The sequence below is a fragment of the Cyanistes caeruleus genome, unplaced genomic scaffold (assembly GCF_971803275.1).
Source record: "Cyanistes caeruleus unplaced genomic scaffold, bCyaCae1.hap1.1 HAP1_SCAFFOLD_116, whole genome shotgun sequence".
Lineage (NCBI taxonomy): Eukaryota > Metazoa > Chordata > Aves > Passeriformes > Paridae > Cyanistes > Cyanistes caeruleus.
Genome location: NW_028255916.1, coordinates 450,389 through 476,568, shown reverse-complemented (window position 1 = coordinate 476,568; position 26,180 = coordinate 450,389). Strand labels below are relative to the sequence as shown.

Sequence of the window (26,180 nt, the reverse complement as noted above, 5' to 3'; positions counted from 1 at the left end):
TCTCAAAACCCAAACAAATTTCCAGAAACAGCCCACAAAATCTCCACAAATTTACATACAATTTAAGAAAAATCCCACAAAATTCTTCAAGTCTCCTCTGAATTCCACAAAATTCTTAAAAATCTCACCAAGTTCCAGAAATATCCCAGAAAATCTCCTCCAATTTCCATAACATTCCAAACCAATCCCACAAAATTCCAGAAACATACCAAAAAACCTCCTCAATATCCCAAAAAATTGAGGGAAAAATTCTAAAACATTCCGAAAAAATCCCTCAAAATTCCAGAAAAGTCCCCAAACATTCCCGAAATCTTCTCAAAACCCTACCAAATTCCTGAAACATCCCACAAAATCACCACAAAGTTGCACAAAATTCCAGAAAAATCCACAGAATTCCAGAAAACTTTCCACAAAATTCCCTAAATCTCCTCAATATCCCATAAAATTTTACAGAAAATCCCACAAAATTCCGGTAAAATCTGATGAAATTGTTAGCATTCAGGAACACACGCAATCATGGAATGATTATATGAAGGTGCTTTAATGTAGAGCTCTGGGTGTCATGGGTACACATACCCAAATCTGAACTCTACGTTTTGACGTGAACATGTTTTTATCCTCTATCCTTATTTAACTTACATATTAATTATTAAATTTACATTGTTCTATTGTATACATTGATGTTACCCAAGCATGGATTTCTCATGATCCCCCCCAGCCCCCATAACATTGTTCCTCATGTTCTTTAAACAATAATTATATCTAATTACATCTAACAATTGTATCATTTATCATCTACTGACTACACCGGTGCAGTTTCACCTGATCTTTAGCAAGCACAAGGCCTAACATTTCCCAGGGCCTACTTTTCCCAGGCTTGCCAAACCTAACTTTCTTTCTAAGTCCCCAAATTTTCCATGATTATAAGACCTTTTACTATCATTCCCCCCTTTGAAAGCATTTTCACTTCACTATAAGTGCAAATGTTTTCACTTGATACAGTCCTTTGTTTCTGAGTTTATACTTGATGTTCTTCGAATCCTTGAGTGATGTAAGCGTTGTCCTGGATGTTGTCACGAACTGGAGAACCAGAAGATGGTGGGTGAGGATCTCACATCAGTGCCTTTATTATTTTCTGGTTCCAGGACGTTTTCTTCTGTATTTCTCCCTTGAAGGTGCTGTCAACTAACCAAATTGCTAAGAATACAGTTAGTAAGATGATCACACTCTCAATGATAGATTTAATCCATGAACTCACATTCCACCCAAACCCTTTGAAGATTTTGCCTAACCAACTTGTAGACAAATCCTTTTGCTCTTCCTGTGCTCCATGCTCTATTTGTTGCAATTGATTGATGTCATATTCTACATGTGCAGTCACATTTGGGGTGTGGATGCAGAAATGATCAATCCGTCCCTTTAAAAAACTCACACACTCCATGCTCTTTCAGGAGTAGTAAATTGTAATTGTATGTTTAGTTCTTTAAATCTTTCTCAGGTCACTCTTGCTAATTTATCTACTTGACCTGTAAGTTTGTACAACATTTCTCTCTTCTGACAGTTTGCTATAGGACCAAGCAAAGACTCTAGGGCCCACCCAAATTTCACTCTACTAGAGGCTTCTTGCCAAGTGTCATCCTGATTCTGTTCCTATCCTAATCTTCCCTAGCTATGCCTGTGTCTAGTCACTGAGTTGTTTTTTAAGCAGATTTCACATTTTGACATTACTGATTTTGTCATTGTTAGCATCCGTACCGAGATTAATTTTTGTTTCATCAATTTCACCGATGCCTCTGCACCCCAATGACATTTGTTATGTTTCATTTGTAGAACTTTATTGGAGGACCGCCAGCGACTCACCGCTCTTCACAGAAGTAAACGTGAACGCCGTTTATTTCTATCTTTAGCACACCTTTTATAGGGTTCTACAGGGCCTGCGGGCAGAGCAAGTTACTATTGGCTAACACACACAGGTTTACATTTTTTCTCCTGTACACAAAGATTTTGTTTTGCTTTACTCTCTCTTCTGCAGGAGGGTTTCAAGGACTTTAGCCTTTAATATCACGACTTATTTCAAAGACTGGTTTGTGCAGACAGGCCTTTACTAATATATAAAATATAGTAACAATTCCCCCTTTCACTTTTTGCACAAACCAGGCTTTGGATGTGACTCATTCTATACTCTTATGAAAACAAGATAACACAAAACTTAGACTTTCATCCCAATTAACATTATAAGTAAAGTCTGTCCCCCCTCCAGCACAAGAGACCTCAACCATCCAGTGATGCCCCAGCTGGAGAACCAACTTCCAATGGGGTCACTATCTTCTTTCAGGGCATGTAACCCATCCTGTAGCTGTTGCAGTTGCCCATGGATGGAAGCTGAATGATCAGTAAGATTCAAGCAGCACATGCCTTCAAACTCCTCACAACCATGTCCTTGTGCTAAGAGCAAAAAGTCAATTGTGGCTCGATTTTGTAATACTGCATGACGTACACTACTCACATCGGCTGAAAGCTCACTTAACATTGTGGATGTTAAATTCAATTTTTTCTTAGTCTAACAAGTGAGCCTTTTTAGAGTTGCTAAGTTTTAATTCATTCAGGCTTCACTTTGACTGTTTGATGTTTTTCATTTTATCAGCTACATTCAGCAATTGGTGTAAGCTTGGACGGAAACAAAGTAAGTTTCCCAAAATAACAGAGTTTTCTATGTGGATTAGCAGGAATCTCATTCTATGCTCTATCTCCACAGATTAGGAATATGGAACTAGGTAATCACTTTGGTAATTGTTCTGTGAGATTGCACCACTAATAAAGGCTTTACTTTCAATGGTAGTAACGAGATCAGCTATAGGGTTGTCTGCAGCCCAGTGCTGCATTACTTTGTTAGAATGGCTTCTGTTGGGGGTTCAAACATTATCCATCCACCTGAGGTATTGGTGGAACCTAACAAATCTAATTCTTCTGGGGGGCCCTATGGTAACATTGAGAACTTTGGTAATTTTTGCTTGCCTGCAGGCTTCAAGTTGTCTTAATGTGAAGCCAACAGTGCAATTGCACTCTTGCAACATTGCCAATCCATTCAGTCGAGTCTCATTACTAATTAAACCTTTAAATGCTGCTTGAGGATCCCATTCAGGGACTCCTATGAGACAGGTGTGAAAAGGATCTCCAGGTGTGGCTAGGCTCAGACACATTGACCTTTGGCCAGTTCAATGTGCCAGAGTGACCCATATGTTCTGTCACTTTTGGATGTTAGTTAGCAGACAGTTGGTCGGGACTATACACAACACAATTACCATAAGCAGTCTGTTCCATGTAAATGACACCAAACTTGCAAACTCACAGCTAAAACTAACGTTAAATGAACTTTCAAAGATGCTTACACTAGCTCTTGAAGGGGGAAATGCTTATACTTTATACTAATTTATACTAATATAACAATTGCTATACAGGCTAAACTCTTTATCTTAAACTATTATCTAACTACTTTTATCACATGTGCTCTGGTATATATGTAGTCTAAGCGTGGAAGCAATTTGCTGAAAGGGTAAACACACAACTACAATTTGCTTTATATACAGTTAGATGGAGTCTCTACACTTTTCTTAGATCTTCTACAGAATTTCCTTCACAAACAGACTATGATTTAACACAATTCAGTCTTGGAACGTTCACTGCTCCCGTGATGTCAGCTGGCAGCTGATCGGTGACTGAGGGCTTTGATGTTCAGGTTGTTCTTCACATCCTTCTAAATCTTAAAACAAAGGATAACTGAAAAATTGGTAGAGACACAACATCATAATAACAACATAAAATTTCTGTTGGCAACTGTCTGTGTAGTGTTCAGACACAACTGTGTCCTGACAGGTCCACTTCTGATCCATGTCTGGAGTACCAAGGCTGTGTGGTGACATCTCTGTTCACTAATCTCGTGTGTTCAGAGGCACAGTCTGGTCAGATGAACAGGTGACCTTCTTGAACCTGTCAACAAAACACAGATACTTCTTCCTTTGAAGTTAATGAATTACACTAATCAAATGCTTTTAGGGCATCAATTTCCCCCATTTTTTTTTTAAAAATAAAAATGAGATGTACTTCTGTTATACACATCAACATTAACACAAAACCATATACAATTAGTAAGAACCGATGGCAGTTAAAAAATGAATTAAATCATAAACATTATTAATAACATATGTAATATAAAACTACTATTAATTACTAAAACACTGCACCAGCATCCCATAGTTCGCAAACAAAGAGAAACGAAAAATCATCAGTGAAGGATTGGATCACCACCTCCGGAAATGATTCTCCAAGCCCACTTCAAAATTGATCCAGCTGTCATATTAATAGGGTCAAATTGCTGAGTCAAAAAGTGACTCAAATACTGATTTGGTACAGAAAACATCTGAATCTGCTGGCAAACATTCTGTCCAGGTAAAGTCAAGGCTTGGCCAGGGCCTGGCTTTAAACTGGAAAGATGCCTCTTAACTCATTTCTAAAACAAGGTTCTCAATAGCAGCAGCTAGGAGATGCTTACAGCACAGCAAACTGTTAAAATGCATTTGTACAAAGCAAATGATCAGAAGCCTCAGGTACCAGACCAATTAAACCACAAAGCAGTTGGTTTAATCTGAAGCCTCTCCCATGGCAGCTGATCCTCAGCAATGGTACATCTTCTTAAAATTCTGGAAACACTGAAAAATAAGAAAGCTATAACAAACAAAAACTGCAGAGATTGCAACAACCAATAGAACTCCTGATGAAGTCAAGGGTGTCACAGACTGCATTCCCTTCTATCCACAAGCAGGTGTTCATCAGCGTTCTGTCACAGCTGTTTCAGTTGTGGCTATCTTCATCTCTCTAGGAAAATAACTATACTTTGCAGTTTAGACAAGTGTCTCCAATAAAACATAAAACAATTTAAATTAAACAATATTTAAACCTAACAATAATGATTTATGACAAAAGGAAGTAAAAAACTTAACCTTAAAAGAATATCTAAGTTATAAAACTTAACTTAAAAACATTCAAGCCTAAACATAATAAAACCTGACTTCGCTTAATTCTATTAACACTTAATCTATATTAAATAAAAACATACCTTAAATCTTATTCTGTTACTACAAAGAGGCAGCTAAAAGTTTGATATATACCTTTTAAACACAATATAATAGTAACATGGATTCACTATGAAGATTATAAAAATGTAACAAGTATATCACAATTCTATGTCATCTAGCTTTGAGAATAACCCACAATAACTGCAAATGGTACTAAAAATACTCATTCAAAACAGGAATTTGCCTAGTATATGTTCAAATTGGTTAGGATTTTAAAGTGCAGTTTTTCTAGAGAAAAACCACAACAACACAGGATTTGGCAAGTTGCCATTCAGCTTTTGTAGCACTTTTCAGAAACATTAAGTCTAATTCTTAAACTAAAATCCAAAATCCAAATTGGTATATATGCAGTTATATGTGTTTTATATAACAAAAGGACTCACATTGAAATTACCTTATTAGAATTGTGGAAAAAACAAGCAAATGGGTAATATATACTTTAACTTAACTTTGTCTTATACAGTAAAGTTCTCTTAACTAATTAATTTTTTCAAACCATAAATATCTTTTGTAGATAACATCAATTGGAAGGTTTCCTTAGTAGCTGTAAATTATACCATATTTTAACCTTAGGTTTTAAGGCTAATTATTGCAAGGTAACTTCTGTTAATATTCACCTTAAACACCTTTTTTTTTGAAAAGGGGCCTTTTTAAACTTTCAAAGAATCACAATAATTTCTCCAGGAAAACTCTAAAAAACTGCAACTGCATAAACTCATAATTACATAAAACACAAAATTAACTCTAACAGGGTATATAAAAACATTTTTAAAAACCCATGAATCATGACTTTTTAACAAACTGGGTACTATCCTGGTGCTTTTTCTTAGAGAGGGAGCAGGGGGGTGGACTGCCCGCCCTGCTGCTGCTCTCTGCTGCTGTTATCTTTCTTCACATTCTCCACATGGTCTTGCAGAAAAAAAACAACAAAAAAACACCTCACAAAGTTAACTTTAACACATACAGTTGTTTCTCTCAATCTCTCCTGTTCACTGAGAGAGGAAAAAAGGGGCACGATTTTTACAAAAGCAAGCGATGTTACACGAAAATCTCTCATGGCCAGGTGCTAACAACGGTGACCATTGCAGCTTATCAACTTCTAATTACAGTGATGAATTTCGAAATAGATACCATATAGTTTGTGATTTTTGGCTATTTTGTCTCTTTTTGAAGCTGTCTGAGCCACCTGTTCCTGCTCAGCGGTTTCTGTAATTGTTCAGTGTGGCCTTGGAACTTTTTCTGCACTGCTTTTGCCCCGGGGGTGCCCCCGCTCTCTGCGCACACCTCAGTGCTCCCCCATGTCCCCCTGGTTCGGGTGGAAACCAATCTAAATTTGGATTCTTTTCCTCCAGGGTAGCAAAGTTGGAACTTAAATATGATTGTAGTGTTAAGAGTGACTCCAAAAGTGAAGCAAATAGTTCAGGATATATCACATCCTGCCGTAACTGAACAGATTCTGTTCGTTGTTTCAGTGTTTGCTCTGGAATTTCTTTCTCATTATTTCCTTCTCTCTGACTCTCCCTCCCTCTTTCCATGGGCAGCACAGATAGGAGTGTTTGCCCAGCAGTGGGAGGCAAAGGCGTGAGCATACCCACAAGCAAGAAGTCCAGGAAGCTCCTTGTGCAAATCAAAACCCTTAAGCTGTAGCTTTTCTAAAAAGCAGGTAAATAAATCATGTGCTGCTTGCCTTTCCATCTTACCGTCAGCGCTGTTGCAGCCCTACAAGGTTCGGCAGCACGTTACGGCCAGGACTCTCCTCTGAGGTCGCCTGGGGCGCGGCACCGTTGCTTTTCGCCGTCCTTGCTGCGGAGGACCCGTCCCCTGTCGCCGACTCCCGTGGCCTTCGCTTTTTAATGTCCCAAAGGTCCCAAAGGTCCCAATGGTCCCATTTGTTCGGGCGCCATTTGATGAGTTCGGCGGGAGACAAGCAGCACTCAATATGAATGATCAGCAAGTCTCCTTTATTGGCAACTCCAAACTCCCTATATAACATCAATAATTAGGCTCACACCTAGTGCAAAAGCAAGCTCATTATTGGGTATTTCGTTTAAGGACAACTCCACCTAGTTCCACCTTCTTGTGGTCGTTCATCTGTGCTGAATCCACATTCTTCTGATCACAGTGTCCTGTTCTCAGTTCACAGTTATCACTAAGGTCTTTCTGACATTGCAACATCTCATACCAACTACACTCTACTGTTGTTTAATTCTTTCTCAGCTAATTGCTGCATGGGAACACGACCTATGTTAGATAGCCACTCTTTCACACTGTTGAGCTTCGGGAGCCTCCCGGGAAGCACCAGCCCTCCCCAGCCCACCCTTGGTAGCACTTTTTCTATTCTCTCTGCTGACGATTTTATCCCCAAAACTGCCGTGGGAACGTTGTATCCAAGCTCATCCTCCAGTGCTGCACTTTCCTCCTGGGAATTCCCTGTGCAGGGAATGTGGCTGTGCTTTTCCCTGCTCTGTTCACTGACAAACAAACCTGAGCCCGTGGGACTGTCAGAACTCCTGCATGCAATGAAATCAGGTTGTGTTTCTCATGGCATGTTCTGGAGGAGCTTTTCTTGGTGTGTCTTGTGCTGCTGGAAATGACACAAGAGCCAGGAGGGAACAGAAGCTGCTGCTGCCCGTTGGCTCAGGGCCAGGGAACCAAGTTGTGCTCCCGGGCAGTTGGGCCCTGCTGGAAGCAGAGCCGCGTTTCCCTTGAGCAGCTCAAGCTTGTGACAGCTCCAAACAGGAAACCTCAGCAGAAAACTCTTCCTCCAAACTCAGCTGCTTTCCCTCCTGCAGCTGTTTGGGAAAGAGCCTCAAAGCACAGACTCTGCTGGGAGCCATTGGTGCATTTCCTCCCTCCCGGCAGCAGCAGCTCCTGAGCCCTTCACGGGCTCCTGGCCCTTCCCAAACCCTTCAGCTCCCTTGGAACTCTCAGCACTCACTAACATAGGTATTTCTTTCATATTTAAATTGCATTTAAACTTCTCTTTTTCTCTCCTCTCTATCTTTTTAATCTCCTCTTTATCTCCTTTAATCCCATCAGCACCAGTAGGATGGGGATGGAGTCTTGGGGTGGGTGTGGGATGAACTGAGGATCCAGCAGAGAAGGGCAAGGCAGAGGGGAGAGGACTCAGCCAACCCTTCTCCTGCTCTCTCCTCCCCCAGGCTCCAGCTAAAGCAAGTCAGACTGGAAAGGATCCCACAAATGCTGTGTTCTCCTCCCTCTGAGCTTGGCTGGGGATCCTCAGCTTCAGCCTGGTGCAGTGGCTGAGATTCTCTAATTTGATTTTTTGGCTAATGCACTAAATAATGTGGTGGGTTTAGCGCTGGCTGAAATCTCCAGGGCACTTACTCATTTCTCACTGTGAGATATGGATTAGGAGAAGGGCAAAACCAGGCTTAAAAGTTAGAAGGAATAAAGAAACTTTATTAACAGGACTACAAGAATGAGAAACCAGAATAAAACTTACAGAATGCCTTTCCTCTCCTGAATAACTTTTGTTGTTTTTTTTTTTAACTGACAGCATAGAGATAGAACTTCGGATGTTAAAACAGTATTCATTACACAAGTTTTTTATTAGTTTTTGTAGGGAGAGGAGTTTTTTCTTATTGTATCATGAAGACTTTTTTACAAGAAACAGGTTTTGTGTGTTTTTTTATTTTTACAAATAGCAGGCATCTGGGAAAAAAATTTTCTATTGTGACATTTTTCTCATTTTTACAGCCCTCATAGAGGTGTGTCTATGGGTTATGAATTCATGGGGTGTTATTTTAAGGATGAGTTGTTTGAAGGCAGATGTTTTCTTCATTTGTTTTTCTGATCATCTCTGGAAACAGAAGTTTTCTACTTCTCTCCCTGGGTGCAATGGGCATGTTATTGTTTTTATTTATTTTCTGTTCAAGCTTTTAATGGGATTACAGTTATTTTAACATTTGTTTCATTAATGGATGCTTTTGTTTAGATTTATAGTTTTAATACTTTATTTTATACTTTTTTCATGAATTAAATGAGATATTTTAGTCTATCAATGATTATCCCTATGGCCTTACTAAATGATTATTTTAGTTTCAATTTCCATTTTTTCATTTCTTTTCTATCTGAGGTTTGGCCTTTTTTTTTACTGACTTTGATGTTTTTATGTTGTTTTTTTGTGTGTTATTATTTTGTCCTTTTCTGTCCCTGGAGAGATGAACAAGGTTTGTAGGTCTCATCCCTGTATTGAAAGGGTTAATATCTTGCCCAGCCTCATAATCTTCCTAGTGTTCCAAATGAATAGGTACTGTGAGGGATACATATCACAGGTGAGCACCCACTGCACAATCTGCTTTGGATTAAATCCCATCTCCGTCTTCATCAGCTCACAGTCACTGTGACACTATTCCTGCATGGAAGAAACAGGCTGGGATGGCCCTTTCTGCTTTTGGTCCTTTTATTGGCAAATGAAATATTCTATTTGAAAACCTTCAAACCCTGGAGTTTCTTTGTATTTTCACCTGAAAATGCTGCCAGCCGAGGTTCCCAAGTGTGTGGTACGTGTTTGTGTGCACAGAGCAAAGGTGTCAGCCTGTGTGCGTGGCCCGGGTGTCTGTCAATGTCCATTGAAGCAGACGGCTGGAAGGGGGCTCTGCCCGCCCTGCGCTGCTCCGGGGCTGGGGCTGGGCTGGCAGAGGCTGCAGAGCGCTCTGAGAGGCACAGCCTCAGCCCCGGCCGGCATCTTGTGCACGGTGGCACAGCCTCAGCCCCGGCCGGCATCTTGTGCACGGTGGCACAGCCTCAGCCCCGGCCGCCATCTTGTGCACGGTGGCACAGCCTCAGCCCCGGCCGCCATCTTGTGCACGGTGGCACAGCCTCAGCCCCGGCCGCCATCTTGTGCATGGTGGCACAGCCTCAGCCCCGGCCGCCATCTTGTGCATTGTGGCAGCTCTGAGTGCTGTGCGAGGGACGCTCTTCCCCAGCGCTGTTTCACGTCCTTTCCTTTCCCGGGATGGCATTTGGAAATATTTCTTTGGCCCTATCAATACACAACTCACTGTCTTACTCACTTCATGCTTAGAAGGTTCTAAGAAGAAAATGAAAAGCATAGTGTGATTACGATGAGCAAAACGTAATCAAGAAAACAGTACTCCATAGTGTAGGGCCTACAGAGCAGGGATTTGTTTATTCAATGCCAGGAGTGAGGAGGAAAGCTCCACCACAAACTCACTTGTCCATTCTTTGCACAGGACAAGCTTTTAAACTTTTTTAACTTGATGGGCACATTCTATTTTCCTAAGCTTCATATTTTCTAATTCCGTGATTATGGAAGCCCTTGCAGCAGGGCTCTGCACGAGATAGTTGTCAGCCTCCTGGTGGTTGTTTTGGATGAAGGCTCAGGAGCTACCTGAATTCAAAAGCCCTGTTTGTTACACTTCAACACTTCCCTTTTCTGGGAATTCAACACAAACTTATAGTCAGTAAGTTCTGCAAGTTCTCTTGCTGCGTGAGGCCACATTGCGTCTTTCATTCAGCAATTCATGAAGAAAACACAAATTGCCTACTGAGACCCTTCTGCTCCCTTCCAAATCACTACTCAAGAACAAGCCTCAGGCACATGCCCATAGTCCCTCTCTGCCAGCAGCTCCAAGCTGCATTGCACAGTGCTTGCTGTGCCCCAGAGAGCACCAAGCAGGCTGGCCTGGTGCCCCTGAATATTTCTGCAAAGTCCTCTGCATTTCACACCTTTGCTGTGGCTCAGTGCAGAGCTCCAGGATTGCAGGCGCTTGGTCCCAGAGCTGTGTGAGGCACTGGCTCATGCAGATGTGCCCTGACTTGCTATCAGTGCCTCACGCTGGCCTCGGTTCCCCTGGCAGAGATGCCGTGCCTGAAGGACACTGCCCTGTGCTGGAGCCTGTGGAGCAGCCCGGCTCCCTCCCCCTGTGCCCAGAGTGCTGCACACACTGCTGACCATTGCCAGGAGTTCCAGGGCAGGTGGCAGAAGAGCAGCAATGGTCAGGCAGGGCAGCAGCCCTGGGCTGCTCTTTGCCTTTCTCTCCTCCTGTGCAGACTCCAGACAGCCCATGGCACCAGTGTGTGCTGTGCCCAGCACGGCGCCGCTTCCCCTCAGGAGCAGCCAGCTGCCAGCTTGGCTCTGAGAGCGGAGGATTTGCCTGGTGCCAGCAAGAGGCAGCCAGGGCCAGGCTGCTGCCTCTTGCAGCTCCAAGGGCCTCCTTCCAGCCTGCCTCTGCCGAGGCTCAGGCTTCTCTGGGCTCTGTCAGGGCTCTGCTGGGGCTCCAGCCTGGCCAAGGCCGGGCCCGCTCTCACCTCACAGTCGCTGATAGCTCTGCACCACAGGAGACCTTGCACAGCACCCTCACTGCTCTTTCTGCTTTCTCTCTTCAGCCAGACTCTCCTCCAGCCAAAGAGATTTCTCTTAGGGATACAAATCCAAGTGGCAGGAGCCCAAATAATCTCGAGTCACATCTGCACAGCCTGCATCTGCACAGGATGTTTGCGTTGCACCGCTCCTCCTTTGGTTTTTCCTGCAAATGCCATTGCTGTTTCTGCCTCAAATAGAAATGCCAGAGCTGGGCAAAACTTGGCCAGTTGGCCATATTCCAAAGGCAGTGTGGTCTGGAGAGGATGAATGAAGAGGAGCCTTCCCCCCTTACAAACTGTACCAAAGAAGCCATCAATGTCACTTTCCACCTCTGAGAAAAAACTGACAATTCAGGAGGAAATGTTGAGCTTTCTCACAGGGTCAGAAGGAGAGAAATGTTCCAAAGGAGTTGAGATTTTAGAAATTTTATTTAAAATCCTACTCTACAATCCTACACTACAAACCTACACTACCATCCTGCACTACAATCCTACTCTATAATCCTATTCTACAATCCTACTCTGCAGTCCTACTCTGCAGTCCTACTTTATAATCCTACTCTAAGTTTTTCATGGAGAAGACAGTTTATAAATTGATTGTTGCATTCCTGCCTCCTCCTTCCACTTCTTCACGGCAACGATGAGAGGTGCCAAGCTGGACCCAGGCATGGCCGATGTTATAAATTGATGCTGCAGAAAGGAAAAGAAAACAACAAGAAAGCATGATTTTCCAAGCTAAGAGCTTCAAAGGCAAGGGAATACTTTTGAAATGGAAAGGGGATTGAGTCAGAGTAGGTCAGGGGCATGGGGCAAAAGTGGCACAGGTTGCCCCAAGAGCTGGTAGGTGGCCCACCCCTGGAAATATCTGAGGTGTGAGTATCCTGATCTCTTGAAAGATGTCCCTGCTCATTGCAGGACACAGACTAGATGACCTTTCCATGTCCCTGTGAGTTAGTTTGAGATGAATTGACATTTAGGGAAAGAAGTAAGAAACCCCGCACGGAAGTGATTTCTTTGAGAGAAGCTGCTGGGAGCTTCCTCTGTGCCTGAGACAGGCCAGTGGCTGGCTAGTTCTGAGAACTGACAACATTTTGCACCATTTAGAAATGAGATGTGCCTCTGTGATGATGCACATTTTGAAAACCACCAGCCCAGGCACTGGCCCTCTTTGCTTCCGGAGCCCGAAGGTAACGGAGCTCTGCTGAGGCCGGCCCTGCTCGCCCACGGCCTGTGCTCCTGGGGGAGGCCGGGCCAGAGCCCAGCGGCTCCCGGGCGGGGGATGGAGGCTGCGGGACCCCAGCCCCAGGCTGGGCCAGGCCACGGCTGCTGACATCTTGCCCACACTAAACCCTCTCCCCGGCGTGCAGCGACGGCTCCAGGCCGAGCCTCCCCTCCCAGCGGCTCCCGGGCAGAGAGAGGGGCCCAGCACAGCCTGAAATCCAACACCGTGACTGCCATGACCTGGGTGAGATTGAACCCTTTCACTGCACAGGTGAGACCTTTCTTATTCTTGTGGGCCTGATAATAAAATTTGTTATTCCTTTGAAGTTTGAAGCCTGTTTTGCCCTTCTCCTAATCCAGAGCTCCCAGCAAGAAATGAGTAAGTGCCCTGGTGATTTTAGCCAGCGCTAAAACCCAGCACTCCCTGCCAGCCCAGCCCAGTCTAGGATTGCTCCCCACTGTCAGCTGAACAGCACCAAGGTTGGAAGGGAGGAGGATGGGGGCTCATCTGATGCCTTGGATTTCAGTGGAGGAGGAGCCCATCCCTGGGACACTGTTTCACCTGCAGCCCTTTTGGCATTTTACCTGCAGCAGCTCCTTGGCAGACCAGCGCTGCGCCTCGCCTTTCTGCAGGCAGCAGCTCAGGAAGTCACGCAGCAAAGGCGAGAATTGCTCGGGCTGCCGCAGCTGTGGGGTCCCTTCTGTGGCTATGTGGAATTTAGCCTGGAGAAAAAGGAAACACAAGGCTCCACCTGCTTCTTTCCCATCTGGAACTGCTCTCCCAGAGCCCATTGTTCCAGCTCCACTCTGCAGTGGCAGTTTTTGACCTGGCAGAGAGGCAGAGATGACTTTCCTGTAGCATTTGGATGACGACTTTCCTGTATCATGAAAAAACCCAAGCCCCAAAGCCACAGCTTTGCCAACATCCAGCAGATCTTGCCTTGGCAGCTGATTTCATTGCCTGATCTAGTTAGTGGCAACTACATCAGCAAATACATGTTTCCTTCTCGGAGGATTCCCAGCAGCTTGGCAGCCTTTTTGGAAGAGGGATTTTGCTATTCTAACTAACTGTACTATTTCCAAGGATTCTTACATGAAAAGAATCTCTGCAGTGCTTGTTGGTCCCTTAAGCACAGCTGCCATAAAACAAAACTCATCCAGCTTATTGTCTTGTTCTTGAAAATGATGGTAATTGGAAGAAAAGAAAGGAAATGCAGCAGGTGTTCCTCAGGGAAGGAAACAAACCTTTGGAATCTTATTTTCAACACAGACACATTAAGATGCCTCCACAAATGTATTGGGTTGAAAATGCCTGTTTGGGCACACAGGAGCCACCTGCAGCTCTGTCTCTCAGCACTCTGAAAATTTCCGGTTCCCTTATGTGGCAAAAGGAAAATATTCATGGTGAAATCAGAAGTGTCATCCCTGTGGTAAGCCTGTGCTCGTTGGATTCTCAAGTCAATGCATTAACGCTGTGCCCATCCCAGAAAGTGCCAGGAAACAAACAGGAGGTTTTGGCAGGCTCTCCCCGTCACCAGGCTCCAGCTTGGTGATATGGAGAAAGTGGCTTGGGTTATGAAAGAAGGTGGTCACTGAGTGTCTCAGCAGCACTGCACAAGAAGCAGAAGAGACTCTGGCTTTACAGCCTCATCTCTGGGTTTCAGACAAGTTTCCCTGTGAGAAGAATGGGGCTGCACTTCTTCTCTCAAAAGCACTGTTTTAGAAACTTGGTTTGCTTTGAGTTCCTTTGCTTCATTTCTGGAAAGATAACAGCAGCTCTGAGATGCTTGTTTCCTATTCTTGGGGCCATCTACACAGCCAAAAGAGCTGGAACGACTTGTAAGGCAAAGCAAAATGCTGCCTGAGAATGGAGATGGTTTGGGCGAGGTAAGGCTTGAGTTCCCCCAGTGCTGCAACCAAAGCTCCAGCAGATGCTGATGTGCTGCAGGGCCATTTGTAGAAGGGGCCTTGGTGGAAGTACTTCCAGCAGATGGCCATGGGATTTTGTGCAGTGAGCAGAGAACCCGGGACAGGTGAGAAAGACAGCGGGATCAGAGAGTATTTGCTCCTTACCGATCGAGCAGTGAAACTGTCATAAGGAGTTTTTTGTTCGGCCATTTCAATTGCCACAATTCCAAAAGACCACACGTCCACTTTGGGGCCATATGGTTGACGCTTCACCACTTCAGGTGCCATCCACCAAGGAGTCCCGATCACTGAGCACCGCTGATTTTGCTCAGGGGTGAGCTGAGCAGAAAGGCCAAAATCAGCTGAGGAGAAAGCAAAATACTCTTTTAATTTTAATACTGTCAATTAGGAAACCAAGCCAGAGAATTCCCCGGTAGAAGTTTGAGAATGTGCAGTTGAATTTCCTGGACAACACTCCCTGCTCTGTTTCCTTAGGGCTTTAGCCAAGGAAATATGAATTGGCTACTTCAAACATCCCCCCATTTCTTACACTTCCTCCAGCAGTGCCTTTTGTTCCCCTGAAGGTTTAGATTGCAGCTCCCTCCCTCTGGAAGGAACACACACAGACACACACAGAGCAATAGCACTCTTGGCTGCTTGTGGTTCCTTGTCATAGCTGTGTGCACACTGCAACTGTGCCTTCAGCCCACAGCAGGGGGGACCCCTGCACTGCCAGCAGCAGCATTTTTGGGGAGCTGGCAGTCACTGAAAGCAGCCCCACACCCCCCATTCCTGGAAGGCTGAAGCTGAGCAAGAATACACTGACCCAGCTTGACAGAGCCGTCGGTTCTGAGAAGGATGTTGACTGACTGAAAGCCAGTCCAGACAGGAGAGCTCTGCTGTAAATGCCTAAAAGCTGCAGGTTGCAGGAGGGGTCTGCCAGAAGGCAGATGATGCATTTTCCCCTCAAGTGCCTGGGCACTGGGCCTGTTCCTGAAGCCTTGGGCTTTACTGCCTCAGCTCCAAAAGGCAGCTTATTCCTTCATCTTGGCTATCAGCTTCTAAACTGTGCAATTCTAATCCTGAGCATGGAGTATTTCCTTTAGCAAACTCTTGGAGAGAAATGTTCCTGAGAACTGTTATCTGACAGCTCTCATTGGGGGTAGGTTGTGCTTTCAGGCAAGCAAGATTCTTCTCCTTTCATTAGTGTGGCCAGATGATTTGGAGACATCCAAAAATGTGAAGGAAATGAATCCTGAGCTGTCCCACACTTGAGAGACAAGCAGATTTACCAGGTTCTGTTCCTTGCTGCAGGCAAGACCTTGGCAGCATGGAGATGTCTTTGACAATGCCTTCTGAGCACACTTGACAAATTCTGGCCAGTACTGAGAGATGGGGCAGACTAAGCCCGCTGTCTAAACATGTGGACAACTTGTCTGACTTCCCACTTGATGGATATTCCCCCAGTGAAACACCTGGCCCGTGGCTGTGTAGAAGTGACTGTGGTTGGACTCACCCGCTGCCAAGACTTTCCAGTTCAATGTATTTTGTGATGGGATTTTCCTTGTTCACCATCCTCCCTGAGGGAAACAAAATGCAAGATGCTGACTTTCAGGCAGAGATCCCAACTTGCAGGAGATGCCAAAGGCAGCCCCGCTGTCTGGGGCTCTGAACCCTCTGTGGTCAGCTGGGCAGCAAGCACAGCAGCAACAAGACAGGCAGTTGTGCAGTACAAATGGGCAGCAGAGAGACTGATTTTGTCCAGTCCTTGGAAGGAAATGAAGCGCAGAGAGCACAGCAGGGCACAGCACAAGGCTGGCAAAGGCCAAGCATGAGCACTGACAAGCAATGGCAAGAAGACACAGCCAGCCTGAGCCCCTGACAAGCTGTGGCCCCCGTTCAGGACACAGCAGCATTGCCTTGGAGATCAGACACAGCCAGGTGCAGATCAAGGCCCTTTTGTGTCCCAGCAGGTGAAGGTAGACACCAAATCAGCTGGGATCTTTTCTCAGCCCCACCAGGTCTTTTCTGAGAGCACAGCACTGGCAGCTGTTATGGGCAAGAAGCAGATTAAATGGGTTGTGCTGCAGAATCACAGAGGGCTTGATGTGTTTTCCCAGAGACTGATCTGAGCAGGGCTTGGGCCAATAGGTAGGATTCTAAGAGTCATGGGAATGGCTGGGAATCAGGGATGAAAACGTGCCATGGATCTGAGGAATACACAGCACAGGGGCTGCAGGCTCGCTCCTGAGAAATGCCTGCAGTGCTGTTGTCACGATCCGCAAGGTGGGATTCGTGATGTGGTTCTTTTAGCCGGTCTTAGAGTACAAAAGATTATCAGCAAACCAAGGACTTAAACAAGAAAACACAGTTTATTGAGTGCTCATCAGCACTAATATGCGATAGAGGGAAAGAAAAGAGAAAGCAAAGCATAAGGAAAAGAGAGTAAGGGGATTATAGCTACCAACGTCGAAGTCCACTCAGCCGTCCAACGACGCAGAGTCTTCTGTCCGTTGGGGAGATCTCAAAGGAAGGTAAGTTTGGGGTATAATTTTATAGTCTTTTGCAAAACGAGGGGCGCAGGGCCAAAACCAGATGAGATTGATGATCATTGTAATGAAATTCCATTGCGCAGGGAGCAGGTGTAGGGTACAGAGCGATCCATGTCTTGCAAGTCTTTGCTCACCAGCAGGAACAGGGACAAGGTGTTGTGGAAAACCCATTGCACCGGGTACCAGGCACAAACCTCTGCTCACCAGCAGGAATGAGAGCCATGAGTCGTGGAAAACCCGTTACGCAGGTTACCAAGCCTCTGCTCACCAGCAGGAACGAGGGCAGTGTACCGTGCAACCACCTGCAAACAATCACTGAGTAAACATCCATCTCAGCTAGGCCCAAACCCCCAAACCAAGTCCCTTGTGATATTCAGGGTCTCAGTCTCTGTCCTTGAGACGGTTGTGAGACAGATGAGGGAATCTTCGGACCGTCTCTTACACCACCCCGTGGCTCACAATCGTCGAGGTCTTTCTGAACGATGTTGTAGTGCTGCTGCAGAATTCTTCTCTGAAGTCTTCAGGACTCGTTACAGTTGGTAGTATATCCCAGAAAAAACAGAGACAGGTAGTAGGGAAAAGATAAGGGACAGAAAAAGGAAAAAGAGAAAACAAAAACAATAAGAAAATCAATATATCCATTTCAAAGAAAAACCATTCCATATATATCAACTAAAACTTACAGATTGGTTTCTTATCTTAAAACAAACAATAAATTATATTCTAAAATACACCATGATAAAATGATTAACCTCCTAGTCACAATGTCAAATTATTTATTGTAGTGCCTGCATAATTCATCGAGTATCGATAACCTTAGGGGTATCAGCAACATGTAAAGTACCAATCATATTGTGTGCATCCATTATGGAAGTCAATTGTGTCAACCGCTTCATCATTCTCCAATTCAGGATGTACAAAATTGCTGATAGAACAAAACCAAGTAAAACTAAAACCAAGAGGACGATGATGGGATGACACAATTTGTTCAAAACACCTGTAGCAGTTGGTGACCACCCAAAAAGAGTGTCCCACCACTTGTGTTCAGCATCTTTCCTTACTCTTTCCAGAACACGATGTATTCCTTTCACATTGTGGTGAACCGTAACTAAGGTCTTTTGTCCATCCTTTTTGATCTTTTCCAAAATTTCGATTAAATCCTGGTGAAGCAACAATTGCCTTACCAGAGTAAAGTTCATTCCAATCGGAGCAGGCACTAAACGATGAATCAAAGTGTAATTATACTGCAAAAGATAATATGAAGTAACTGGAGCTAAATAAGAAAAGTCACAACCTATAATCTTAGTAAAATTGCATACACAAAAATTTGAATGATTCTTAGTATCCACTACTATGTTTTCTACAAGCATACTATCACAAGCAGTTCTCAAGCATACACATCCATTGCCTACATACACAAGCACTGCTTCAGAAGTGTCATTAGGATGGATTTCAAAATGACAGATATTCTGTTCTGTGTCTAAACAAATGTCTTGAGCTTTGATTGCATTACTTTCACAGATAAACCCTTGTTATTCCTGGACAATACAATTTTCTAAACCAACAGTTTGCCATTTCCCACCAATCTGACGGGCCCATTCCCTATGCTCTAAAGGATAGAGAACAGCTCCGTCATGATTCAGCCCCAGTGCAATGATACTGAAGCATTACGTATTGTCAACACAAAAGCTGTGGCTGTGTTTGTGGTGGGATCGTAGGTAAAATTTACCAAATTCCACCAAGATTGAAATTCCTTTTCAAAATCATTGGCATTGTCCCAGACTATTTTCCGAATCTCAGTGGGAAAGGTGCCTTCTTCACCCTCTCTGATAATTGATGCAGCAACTGACTGCATCCACAACTGGGCTTGAATACAGCTAAGAGCCAGAGAAACATTGTTTTGGGTAGCACTGAGTGCATCAATTATTAATTTGTGATCATCTACATTTACCCTTTCCCAATTTGGTAATATGTTTAATAGCAACCACTGTTGGGTTCCCAAAGCAGTTAAAGATGACCTCAGTGGTAGTTGTATTTTGGTCAAATCTTTAGTTGCAACAGCCAATTTATTCATCAATACTTCTGAATCAATACTATTCAAAATTCCTAGTCCTGATCCCACGACACCGGTTATATCTCTTGTCATCCATTTGTGAAAAGAATTTCGCTTTCGCAACCAGGTTGTCCACCCCTCAAAGGAAGTTTGCAAAAAAGGTGAACAAGCTGGCTGAATCTCTGAGACATTGTTTTGCATTAGTAATTTAACTTGTTTGATAGACCATGCTGGATTAAATAGCATTTGTTGTTGGCCAGTTTTCCTGGTTACATAGGGTCCAATTTCAGAAATTTTTGGAGTCAATCTAATTGGTGGTTGTGTGGTAGGTAGTACAACCTGAACATTAAGCTCTCCCCAATATTTGGTATTGTTTTTACCACACACGACTTTGGAGGACAATTGTACAGCCGTTAAATTCAGCCAACAATCTTGATTCCGAGTTTCACAAGATATAACCTGGCCACGAGATCCGGCAACTTGACTGTGTACAGGCTCAGTATGGGATCCGGTACTCAGTCTGCAGCGTATTGAAACATCATCACCTTGAGTTAACAGAAAAGAAAGGGAAAATATTAGCTTTGTCATTTAGCACAAAAAGGGGTATTCACACCATGGTATGTGATTATTACACTAAATATAGGCTTTGTTACAGCATTTATTTTAAATCTATAAGTTCATGGTTTATCTGATCTTCATGTCCCTCGGTGTTCTTCTGTAGAAAATAAACAAAACAGAGTCTGCCACATAGGGGCAGGAGATTAAAATGATGGAATTATCCAATGGGTGTTTATCCAATGCTCTATCCCCAGGGCATCGGAGGTTACCCATGAATATTCTCCTGTAGTTCTTTTAAAAGTTTCAGTTTGGACTAACCAAGATATAATCCCCACTCTTACCAGCAGAAAGCGTAGAATTTCTTGCCACTTTTCCTTCTGCCATACTGAAATTCTGTTTACTTCCCAGTCCTTTTGTTGCCAAAAAGGAAGCCACTCAGTATATCCCTTGAACATAGCATAGGAGTTAGTGTAGACACAGACAGGAGAGGTATTCTCTACCTCATGTTGGAAAACACTCCAAACAGCTATCAGCTCTGCAGCCTGAGTGCTGCTTTCTCCCTCAGTAACGATTTGTTCAGCAGAGGAAAGCTGGAGGGCTACTGCCCCACACCTCCACACCTCTCCCTCTCGTTTGGCAGAGGTATCAGTGAACCAAGAGTTTGCTGATTGTTTTTGCTCACTGTCCAGAACCTGTGAGTGGTGTTGCTTTGGCCCACTGCCCAGAATCAGTTGAGGGTGAGGTGGAGCGCTTGGTACAATGGGGCTGGAATCCTGCCACTGAGAGACCAATTCACTTAATTTTTTAAGCGGCAGGTTAACCATTAAACCCTTCGGTACCCCTTTCTTCACCCCCAAGTTCCACCAATACTGTAGGCTAGAAATCAACCTACCCTTTTCTGTTTTTATGTTGGGAGGGGTTTCTTTAATTATCAAGTCAGGTTTGTCATGGCTGCTACTTAAGCTCTCAGTTTTTTGTATCACCTGATTTTTTACAGCTCCTTCTGTTATTGAGAAGATGTTAGAGTCATGTTCAATCTGGGCATACCACTTTCTCACTGTGGCCCTCTGGGCCACCCCGTCAGGGTGGAGAGTCCCAGTAGTGGCTGTCTTAGTAATTTCAAAAGGGTCTTTTAATGCAATTGGTTGTTGTTGTGTAATTTTTTCTACTTCTATGAGAGCTGGATTAACTACCAACAATCCCTTTTCCCAGGTAGTGTACCTCTTTTCAGCATCTTTATTTTTTATTACTTCTTTTTCATCTCCTCCCACAAGGATATCATCTGTGGTTGTTTGGAGGAGAATTGCTGTAGGTTTCAGTGATTCTGGAAGACCACAAATTAAAGGGGTCATAATTTCAGCTTTCACAGGTAACAAAATTGGTGATTCATAACCAACAATTAATTTTCTTTCATAAATCAGTTGTAGACAAGCTGCCTTATGAATGTTTTTGAGAATTTGGTCTGGGGAGCCGGTTAGAGCTACAGGATCTCCCCTTTCCAGGGGGTTAAGTCCCCCTGCCCAATATGCAGCTCGCTGTGTTAGGGACCATGGGTTGTGGTTATCTCCTGTTGTTAAGAAAACACCATGTCCCCAGTAACCACTTGCTTCTTGTTCAGATAATCGAATTTGATCTCCCCCTGTGAGAGACACTCGAAATACGTATTCTGTCTCTGACTCCTGAGGGAGACGCCCATACTCCTTTTTTAACTTAGCCAATTCAGTAGCAGTGTATGGGATTTCTTTAGTGGCTATATGTGGATCAAGATCTTCATCATTGATATAGTTATATTCTGTTTTAATCAAAGGTCTTATTTGGGAGCAACAGTTTTCACCACAATTTTTTACCAAATGTAATTCTGCTTGAGAATATTTGTGATTTATCTGAGGAGTTTCTTTTTCCAGCGACTCCTTAAAGGAATCAGCACACTGTGAATTTTTGGCACACTCCTCACTCAGAGCAGTTCGTAACAAATTATTTTCATTTTGCAAACTTTCAACTAAATTTTGTAGGGATTCAATAATTGCATTTTCTTCCTGCCTTCGTCTCGTGCGAGCCTCTACAGCTGACGTAAGGCAAGCTCCCAATACAGAACAAATTATGGTTTTATTACGGCCAAATTTGAATTTTGCCTCATGTTGCAGGGAGCAAATTCTATCAGTTACATTTTCCAGGTTGAACCAATTATTTTGAGCCCATTCTTCCCCAGCTGGGGAGGGCTTAGCATTGTGTTTTGCTAACAAAGCAATGAATGCAGCTTTACCTTTTATACTAGAGTTTTCAGAGTGTTCACTCATGTTTGTGTGTGTGAAGGGTTCAGTACCACTACAGGGAGGTAAGACTTAAGTTACGCACAGACGCAGCCTTTGCCACGTCACCCTTCGCGTCCCTGTATGGATGAAGAGACAAAATCTGCTTGGGAGGCACCCCTTTATGTTAAAATTCAAATTGTCTCTTTACTACACCAAGCAGTCAAAATTCATCAAAAACACATAACAGTACACAGAACCACTACAGGGAGGTAAAACTCACACTACATCAGACGCAGCCAACGCTGCGTTCCCCCCTGTCGTGGGTGGAGAGACCAAATCTGCTTGGGAGGCACACCTTTATGTTAAAATTCAGACTCTCCGCTACACCAAGCAGTCAAAATTCATTAAAAACACATAACAGTACACAGAACCACTACAGGGAGGTAAAACTCAGTTACACTACATCAGACGCAGCCAACGCTGCGTTCCCCCCTGCCGTGGGTGGAGAGACCAAATCTGCTTGGGAGGCACACCTTTATGTTAAAATTCAGACTCTCCGCTACACCAAGCAGTCAAAATATAAAAAACCAGTAAGTCCCACCTTTTGTACTCAAAGATCCCGTGTAAAATTCTGAAGACAGAGCCCTCAAATGAGTGTAGGGGTGCTTTTCACCTGGGCGTGTGCAGTTTGCGAGAAATTCGAGTCGCCTCCCTTGCTTTCTAGACACTGCTCACCAGCGTGGCAGGCTAGGTGCGGCTGAAGCGAAACGTCCTTCCCCTGATACAGACTGCACAACAACCTGCAACCCCTTCTGTCTCTCAGAATCCTGTCCGTGACGCCAATTTATGTCACGATCCGCAAGGTGGGATTCGTGATGTGGTTCTTTTAGCCGGTCTTAGAGTACAAAAGATTATCAGCAAACCAAGGACTTAAACAAGAAAACACAGTTTATTGAGTGCTCATCAGCACTAATATGCGATAGAGGGAAAGAAAAGAGAAAGCAAAGCATAAGGAAAAGAGAGTAAGGGGATTATAGCTACCAACGTCGAAGTCCACTCAGCCGTCCAACGACGCAGAGTCTTCTGTCCGTTGGGGAGATCTCAAAGGAAGGTAAGTTTGGGGTATAATTTTATAGTCTTTTGCAAAACGAGGGGCGCAGGGCCAAAACCAGATGAGATTGATGATCATTGTAATGAAATTCCATTGCGCAGGGAGCAGGTGTAGGGTACAGAGCGATCCATGTCTTGCAAGTCTTTGCTCACCAGCAGGAACAGGGACAAGGTGTTGTGGAAAACCCATTGCACCGGGTACCAGGCACAAACCTCTGCTCACCAGCAGGAATGAGAGCCATGAGTCGTGGAAAACCCGTTACGCAGGTTACCAAGCCTCTGCTCACCAGCAGGAACGAGGGCAGTGTACCGTGCAACCACCTGCAAACAATCACTGAGTAAACATCCATCTCAGCTAGGCCCAAACCCCCAAACCAAGTCCCTTGTGATATTCAGGGTCTCAGTCTCTGTCCTTGAGACGGTTGTGAGACAGATGAGGGAATCTTCGGACCGTCTCTTACAGCTGTTTTATCTGATCACACCATGTGGATGTGTCTCTTGGACACATCTTTAGAAAAATAAAACTAGGATATTAATTACAGATTGTTATACAAGTATCTGTTTCTTCATTGTGGGCCCAATGAAAACATCTCTTGCTCTCTGTTTCTGCTGTCACCTGATGTTCTTTCAAAGGAGTCCTCACTGACAAAAATACAGCATTCTCATAAAAACCTTGTAGATGTAGTAGAGGCAATAAAAACAGTCCTAAAAATGACACCAGTAAGACACATAGGGCAGAACAGCTCTTTCAGGATGGAGAAAAAAAAAACTACCAAAAAACCACCAAAACCAAAACAAAAATCTATAAAAAACACCACACAGAAAACAGAACCACAACAAAAAGACAAAATCCCAAATCAGTTTCTGTGAAGTCTTTTGGTGCTGACAACAGGTGGGAAGTCGGGAGTCTAAGGAGAATTTAGGAATTAAATACTCTGTTCAGTTTGGCCACTAGCACACAGAACTTGCATAGATCATTTGCTAGGCCACAGCCTCCTGCTGATCCAAGAACAATTCCTGCTTCTGCCTTTAGTGGCAAGGGAATGCCAGGCAAAGCCGAGCCAGTCCAAGCTGCCCTCAGAGGCAGCAGGAACAGCCAGAGCGCTCTCTCGCTGCCTCAGAGCACAGCAGTTCCTGTGGGGAGTCCTAAATGTCTCTGGGACACCAAAGTGAGGAGGATCATTTGCTACAGCTCTGCTGGCACGTGCACACAATACACTGTCCCTCAGACAAGAAATACACCAGACGTACTCAGTTGCTCCACGAAGTCTCCCAGGCTCTCCTGGAGCTGAGCAGCAGATGTGTCACTGCTGGAAATGGACAAACTGCCCCGGTTCCACTGCTCAGCTTGGGCAACAAAGGCTCCTTTAGATGCTGCTGCTGCTGCTGCTGCTGCAGCAGATTGAATGGAAGAGCCTGTGTAGATCTGTGAGAAGAAAGGAGTTTGTGTCAGAAAGCTGGCTGGCAGAGATTACCCCGAGTTCCCTTTTCAAATGCAAGCCCTTAGGAAGTTGCTGTTAGCCACATGCAAAGCTCATCAACTGGATTTTTTGGATGCCCACTTCTGGAACCAAATGGTCAAAACCCAAGGTTGGTTTTAATCAAGTTGATGGCCAGTTTCATATTCCATTTTCCTGGATTTTCTCAAGGATGACTGCAACAACGACCATTGCACTTCCTCCCACGGATCCCTTTCCCCCTCCAAGGGCTGCAGACACATTTGCAGCTCCTTGTTCTAATGTTGGAGCTCCTCCCCCTCAGTCCTCTTTTCCTGCACCATCTTCAGAAGGTGCTCAGCCTGCAGCACTTGTGCTTGGGACAGTACCTGTGCCTCCCGCCGACCTTGGGGCTCTTCATCAGCAGGCATTTGCTGGAAGCCTTCGCAGGCTGCCAGGTGAGATATCAACACGTCCACCTCAAGTCAAAGAGAACAAAGCAGTCAGAGACCACAGCTTGTCCCTGTGTGCCAAGGCTCATTGACTGTGAGCAAAGGGAAAGAGCAGGACAGCAGCAGATTCACCAAGGGATACAGACAGCTTGCAGCTTGTATTCCAAATCTGTCTGGGGGACTGTGTTCACTTGCAAAAAGCCCTGAAGAAACAAGGAGAGCAGGAGCAGGCCAGCAGGAATCCCTTGAGATGAGTGCTGGCAAAAGGGGCAAATGACTGGTGCCACTGTCCAGGGCAGCAGCTGAGATTGAGCACAGCAGGAAATGTCCTTCCAAGCAGCTGGGATAGACACTACAGCAGGATGGCACTGAGAGGCATCAGCCCAGCCCCCTGCTGCTCTGCAGAGGAAAGGCAAGAAGGGCAGAAAGCACCAGACTGCAGTGACTGCTGTGCCTGTCGCTCTTTCACTCACTCGATTTTCTAGAGCCTCTTGCTGCTGAGCGAGGAGATCTAATTTCTCTTGGATGATTCTCCTTTCTTCCTCCAGCCTGTTCTCTCTTGCCCTGATCCTAGCCTCAGCTTCCTGCAGCTCTGCCAGAAGCTCCTCCTTGGAGGCCTGTGAAGAACGACAGAGAGGAATTTCCATGAGTGGAGTGTCTGCCTCACTTTCACTCACCTGGTTTCGTTGATTTCCTCTCTGCCAGTGGAGATTCATCTCCTCCTCGATGTTTCTCCTTTCTTCCTCAGGCCTCCTCTTCACTGCCATGATGGCCATCGGAGCTTCGGGCAGCTCTGCCTGGGGCTCTGCCTCGATGTTCTGTACACACAAATGGAGAGCAAGTGCCTGGGAGCTGCCCTTTTCAGGCCTGCCCTGCCACTCCTGCCCTTCTGACATCCACACTCTTGTTAGAAATCCTGCTCATTCAGGAGACAAGGATGTGTGCAATTGGATCCTCTGCTGCAGCTCAGAGAGCCTCTATGGCCACCTCAGGATATGGAAGAGGACCAAGGTATTTCTCCTCCCTCTTTTGTCAGCTGAGAATTCTGAGTGGCACTGACAGAGATCCTCAAAAGGCCCCACCAACAAATTAATTGACACACCCCTAGGGATGCCAATGAAGGAAGCCATGGGTCATGTAATGCATGTATGACCA

At 44.6% G+C, this 26,180-nt stretch overlaps 2 protein-coding genes across 2 annotated transcripts; both read right to left on the bottom strand.

The window, feature by feature from the left end:
* Positions 1-16,124: 16,124 nt before the first annotated feature.
* LOC147646189 (uncharacterized) lies at positions 16,125-25,936 on the bottom strand. The gene is made up of 4 exons (XM_086873809.1): positions 25,499-25,936; positions 24,963-25,052; positions 24,389-24,563; positions 16,125-16,192 (listed from the first exon to the last, which is right to left on the bottom strand). The coding sequence occupies exons 1-4, from the start codon at positions 25,919-25,921 to the stop codon at positions 16,125-16,127; spliced, it is 756 nt and encodes a 251-aa protein (XP_086729935.1). The 5' UTR covers positions 25,922-25,936.
* LOC147646190 (uncharacterized) lies at positions 19,891-23,594 on the bottom strand. The gene has a single exon (XM_086873811.1). The coding sequence runs from the start codon at positions 22,070-22,072 to the stop codon at positions 19,979-19,981; it is 2,094 nt and encodes a 697-aa protein (XP_086729937.1). The 5' UTR covers positions 22,073-23,594; the 3' UTR covers positions 19,891-19,978.
* Positions 25,937-26,180: the final 244 nt, after the last annotated feature.